Below are 6,000 nucleotides of genomic sequence, written 5' to 3'. Positions count from 1 at the left end.
CCACTCTGCCCCTCCATATATCTCCCCTCTGCTCCTCCATATATCTCCTCTCTGCCCCTCCATATATCTCCACTCTGCACCCCCATATATCTCCCCTCTGCCCCTCCATATATCTCCCCTCTGCCCCATCATATATCTCCACTCTGCACCCCCATATATCTCCACTCTGCACCCCCATATATCTCCCCTCAGCACCTTCATATCCCCCCTCTGCCCCTCCATATATCTCCCCTGTGCCCCAAACACTGAGCTCTGCACCCCTCTGCCCCAAACACTGAGCTCTGCACCCCTCTTTTTTCTTAATAACACAATTCGCACAAAGCCGTAAGAAGAGACACACACTCCGCCCGTGTTATTTGTGACGCTTTTACACACAGTTTCTCTGACACATCGAGGTCTTTATTCTTTATTCTCCGCACGGTAATAAAAAAATAAATACAAATAAAGAGACGCGCGGGAGCGAAAACAGGCGCGTTTCCTGCGCCCCGCGGGAGAGAAAACAGGCGCGTTTCCTGCGCCCCGCGGGAGCGAAAACAGGCGCGTTTCCTGCGCCCCGCGGGAGAGAAAACAGGCGCGTTTCCTGCGCCCCGCGGGAGAGAAAACAGGCGCGTTTCCTGCGCCCCGCGGGAGAGAAAACAGGCGCGTTTCCTGCGCCCCGCGGGAGCGAAAACAGGCGCGTTTCCTGCGCCCCGCGGGAGAGAAAACCGGCGCGTTTCCTGCGCCCCGCGGCAGCGAAAACAGGCGCGTTTCCTGCGCCCCGCGGGAGCGAAAACAGGCGCGTTTCCTGCGCCCCGCGGGAGCGAAAACAGGCGCGTTTGCTGCGCCCCGCGGGAGCGAAAACAGGCGCGTTTGCTGCGCCCCGCGGGAGCGAAAACCGGCGCGTTTCCTGCGCCCCGCCTGCGTGGCATTGGGGGCAGACCTGTGGGGGGGTCAGAGTGTGGTTAAGGCCTTAGCGGCGACTCTTCGCCCCAGCGGGAGGGTCAGGTCCGTGATGGCCAGTACGATTTTGGGGCTGGAGAGGGTGGAAACTTTCACCAACTCGGACACCTGGGGGGGAGGGGAGAGAAGAACAGATTAACTCGGACACCTGCGGGGGAGGGGAGAGAAGGACAGATTAACTCGGACACCTGGGGGGGAGGGGAGAGAGAGAAGGACAGATTAACTCGAACACCTGGGGGGGAGGGGAGAGAAGGACAGATTAACTCGGACACCTGGGGGGGAGGGGAGAGAAGGACAGATTAACTCGGACACCTGGGGGGGAGGGGAGAGAAGGACAGATTAACTCGGACACCTGGGGGGGAGGGGAGAGAAGGACAGATCAACTCGGACACCTGGGGGGGAGGGGAGAGAAGGACAGATCAACTCGGACACCTGGGGGGGAGGGGAGAGAGAACAGATCAACTCGGACACCTGGGGGGGAGGGGAGAGAGAACAGATCAACTCGGACACCTGGGGGGGAGGGGAGAGAGAACAGATCAACTCGGACACCTGGGGGGGAGGGGAGAGAGAACAGATCAACTCGGACACCTGGGGGGGGGGAGAAAGAACAGATGAACTTTGCATTTAATTAATTCTGCCTGTTCCGTCAGATCTCCCTAATCAATACTCTATATTATACCTGATCAATCACCTCTCTCCCTGATCAATACTCCATCTATATGATATCCTGATCAATACTCCATCTATATGATATCCTGATCAATACTCCATCTATATGATATCCTGATCAATACTCCACCTATATGATATCCTGATCAATACTCCATCTATATGATATCCTGATCAATTGTCTCTCTCCTGGGCCAATATTGACTCCTAATCCCCTGTTCCCCTTGATCAATAACCTGCCTATACTCCCTGCTGATCACTTCCTCTCCCCGGGAACCCACCTCTGCCTCTATCTCGCCATTACCAGAGTGTTCCCCGGATCAATACTCATCAGGATAACACACAGGCCGGGTATTGATCCAGTGAGTTTTCCGATTGATCAGGACACCCGATAGGCCAGGGGTGGGGGTGGGGGGGTCACCACCTGGTCAAGGTTTCAGGATATCCCTAGTGAAAATACACATATAGAGAGTGACCTGGTGCAGAGATATTCGTGACAATTATTCCAAACAATGGGCGATTAAATCGATGTTATCACAATGAACTTTACAACAATTAAAAATAGAGCAGATAAACATAGTTGTAAAGTTCATTGCGATAACATCGATTAATCGCGCATTGTTTGGAATCTCCAACACGAGGTGATTTAACCCCACCACTGCCATTGAAGTCAGTGGTACAATTCCCCTCTTGTCTGACTCATAAGTGCTCCAGCTAACAACGGGTTAACACGGGACTATTTAAGTACAAGGGATTGTATAGGCTCCACGATCCCCTGAAGAAGAGACGCCCCACCCCCGTCACGAAACGCGTAGGGAGGAGCCTAAGGAGACGCCGGCCTGCCTTCACATTCGGTCGCCTGTGTGGGAACGGAAGCGGTGACGTCACCGCGCCGACACCGGAGCAACGCGAGATACGCGCGGCTACCGGCGAGGACTGCCAGGGACTGGTGCTTGCTGCTGGACAGCCGGCCCGGGCGCTCCTACTAATTTTAGGACTCGCTGTGTCTGTGAGTATATGTCTGCTCGAGAGTTGGAGGTATTAAAAGGTGTTTTAGGTATTGTGCAATCCTCTGCCCCCTTTTTTTATCCCCGGTCGGAGTTATATATACAGGAATACGGGGGGCGGACACAGATGACATCACCCAGAGACGGATATTCTCTCCGAGCCCGTCCGGAGACGGCGAACCGCGCGGGGCTCGTGCTGTGCCTGAAAACGCCGGGACTGGGAAGAACACAGATTCCCCCCCCCCCGCTGCATGCTGCCTGCTGTGCATCTAGTAAGCAGGCGCGGGGTGAAGCTGTATATGGGGGGGATTCGATCGCTGAAACAACACTGCGCAATGTTTTGTCCCTGGTTCTTATCGCACATCCCAGGATAGCGGCCGGAAGGAGAACCCCCCCCCCGCCCCCCCCGTTATCTTCACAAGTTTTGGGAACTGAGTTCACTTATCATTCAAACAGCTGAAAGAAAGGACCCCACTCTCATCCCCTATATCCTTTATTCATTGATATTGTATTGTTATATCATTAATCTGTCACGAATATCTCTGCACCAGGTCATTCTCTATATTTGTATTTTCACTATTGATTTGGGGAGTTCTAGAGATAATTCCCCTTATAGACACACGGCTGCACTTTTATTTGCATTTCACATGCATCGTGCAGAGCGCTGTTTATATAGGTCTAGCGCTGATTTTAGTTATTTTGTGTTTGTCATTCCGGATACCCCTGCTTCAGCACAGGTGGCTCAGCCACCTGTGCTGAAGCAGGGCTATCCTGAATACATGGCATTTGAGGGGACTGGAGTTGGACGGCAATGCTACAGGCCAATCCGCTCGCTCGCCGGGTCAACAGATCCTCGCCAACCCCCTCCCCTGCACCGATCCAGCGCTCAAACATGGCCGCTGTATCCGCCGTCCCCCACCCCGCGCTCACCATGCTGAAGGGCATGAACTGCAGGATGCCGCCCTTGCCGCCCGGCTCCAGGCTCTCCACGCACTCCTCCATGAACCAATGGACGAACTGCGTGTGCGCCCCCGACGTCTTGGCGCCCAGGATGGAGGAGATCAGCAGGAACAGGTTGGCTGGGGAGGGGGGAGGTGGGGAGAACAAGGTTAACGTAACGCCTGCGGCGGGGGTGGGGGGGTGCACACGAGGTTCGGCTTTCCCGGGGTCCAACGTGTGACCCCCGTGGTGATGGGCCACCAATGTACTAACGGGGGTCTCCCGTATATAGAAGGGGTCTCCCGTATATAGAAGGGGTCTCCCGTATATAGAAGGGGTCTCCCGTATATAGAAGGGGTCTCCCGTATATAGAAGGGGCCTCCCGTATATAGAAGGGGTCTCCCGTATATAGAAGGGGTCTCCCGTATATAGAAGGGGTGTGCGGATGACCCATCCATATATCCCAACCTCCCGCTGTTTTGGGGGTGCGTGGGGGGAGGGGACGGACGCCTTACCCAGCACCCTGTTCAGCGGCTCCTTGGCGCTGACGTTGTGTATCTGCGAGGCGGAGAGGGAGTTGTTCATGGGACGATCTGCTGCGGGAGGGAGATAAGGACACGGAATTACACACGGTCAACGGCAGCTGGATCCCTTCTCCGTACACACGGTCACCTCTCCCCACCCCCCCCCGCCGGCAGCTGGATCCCTTCCCCGTACACACGGTCACCCCCCCACCTCCCCCGGCAGCCAGATCCCTTCCCCGTACACACGGTACAGGCAGCCCAGTAACCCCTCGGGTTACAGGCAGCCCAGGAACCCCTCGGGTTACAGGCAGCCCAGGAAGCCCTCGGGTTACAGGCAGCCCAGGAAGCCCTCGGGTTACAGGCAGCCCAGGAAGCCCTCGGGTTACAGGCAGCCCAGGAACCCCTCGGGTTACAGGCAGCCCAGGAATCCCTCGGGTTACAGGCAGTCCAGGAACCCCTCGGGTTACAGGCAGCCCAGGAACCCCTCGGGTTAAAGGCAGCCCAGGAACCCCTCGGGTTACAGGCAGCCCAGGAAGCCCTCGGGGTACAGGCAGCCCAGGGATCCCTCGGGTTACAGGCAGCCCAGGAACCCCTCGGGTTACAGGCAGCCCAGGGATACCTCGGGTTACAGGCAGCCCAGGAACCCCTCGGGTTACAGGCAGCCCAGGGATCCCTCGGGTTACAGGCAGCCCAGGAACCCCTCGGGTTACAGGCAGCCCAGGAATCCCTCGGGGTACAGGCAGCCCAGGAATCCCTCGGGTTACAGGCAGCCCAGGAACCCCTCGGGTTACAGGCAGCCCAGGAACCCCTCGGGTTACAGGCAGCCCAGGAACCCCTCGGGGTACAGGCAGCCCAGGGATCCCTCGGGTTACAGGCAGCCCAGGAACCCCTCGGGTTACAGGCAGCCCAGGAACCCCTCGGGTTACAGGCAGCCCAGGAACCCCTCGGGGTACAGGCAGCCCAGGAACCCCTCGGGTTACAGGCAGCCCAGGAACCCCTCGGGTTACAGGCAGCCCAGGAATCCCTCGGGTTACAGGCAGCCCAGGAACCCCTCGGGTTACAGGCAGCCCAGGAACCCCTCGGGGTACAGGCAGCCCAGTGATCCCTCGGATTACAGGCAGCCCAGGAACCCATCGGGTTACAGGCAGCCCAGGAACTCCTCGGGTTACAGGCAGCCCAGGAACCCCTCGGGTTACAGGCAGCCCAGGAATCCCTCGGGGTACAGGCAGCCCAGGAATCCCTCGGGTTACAGGCAGCCCAGGAACCCCTTGGGTTACAGGCAGCCCAGGAACCCCTCGGGTTACAGGCAGCCCAGGAACCCCTCGGGTTACAGGCAGCCCAGGAACCCCTCGGGTTACAGGCAGCCCAGGAACCCCTCGGGTTACAGGCAGCCCAGGAACCCCTCATAGCCCCAAATATCCAGGTTTGCACCTCACCCCCCCCCCCCCCCCAACACCTTCTACCATTCATCAGAAAGTTATGCACGAGGTCACGGCACAGGAAATGAGCGTGCGAGAGGTCACGGCACAGGATATGAGCGCGCGAGAAGTCACGGCACAGGATATGAGCGTGCGAGAGGTCACGGCACAGGATACGAGCGTGCGAGAGGTCACGGCACAGGATACGAGCGTGCGAGAGGTCACAGCACAGGATACGAGAGGTTACGGCACAGGATATGAGCGCGCGAGAAGTCACGGCACAGGATATGAGCGCGCGAGAGGTCACGGCACAGGGCATGAGCGCGCGAGAGGTCACGGCACAGGGCATGAGCGCGCGAGAGGTCACGGCACAGGGCATGAGCGCGCGAGAGGTCACGGCACAGGGCATGAGCGTGCGAGAGGTCACGACACAGGGCGGGAGCGTGCGAGAGGTCACGGCACAGGACATGAGCGTGCGAGAGGTCACGGCACAGGGCATGAGCG

General features: G+C 58.1%; 1 protein-coding gene across 1 annotated transcript in view; it reads right to left on the bottom strand.

The window, feature by feature from the left end:
- Window positions 1-393: 393 nt before the first annotated feature.
- The window catches only part of MED24 (mediator complex subunit 24), a 28,108-nt gene continuing 22,501 nt past the window's right edge, over window positions 394-6,000 (bottom strand). The window contains exons 7-9 of the mRNA XM_075580136.1: window positions 4,070-4,150; window positions 3,546-3,694; window positions 394-1,047 (exon numbers count right to left, since the gene is read on the bottom strand). Coding sequence (XP_075436251.1) covers window positions 931-1,047; window positions 3,546-3,694; window positions 4,070-4,150 — 347 coding nt within the window. The 3' untranslated portion in view covers window positions 394-930. The remainder of the gene's footprint in view (window positions 1,048-3,545; window positions 3,695-4,069; window positions 4,151-6,000) is intronic.

Source organism: Ascaphus truei, chromosome 23 (assembly GCF_040206685.1).
Source record: "Ascaphus truei isolate aAscTru1 chromosome 23, aAscTru1.hap1, whole genome shotgun sequence".
Lineage (NCBI taxonomy): Eukaryota > Metazoa > Chordata > Amphibia > Anura > Ascaphidae > Ascaphus > Ascaphus truei.
Note: the sequence above shows the minus strand (reverse complement) of the source record. Positions and strands in the feature narration are given on the sequence as shown.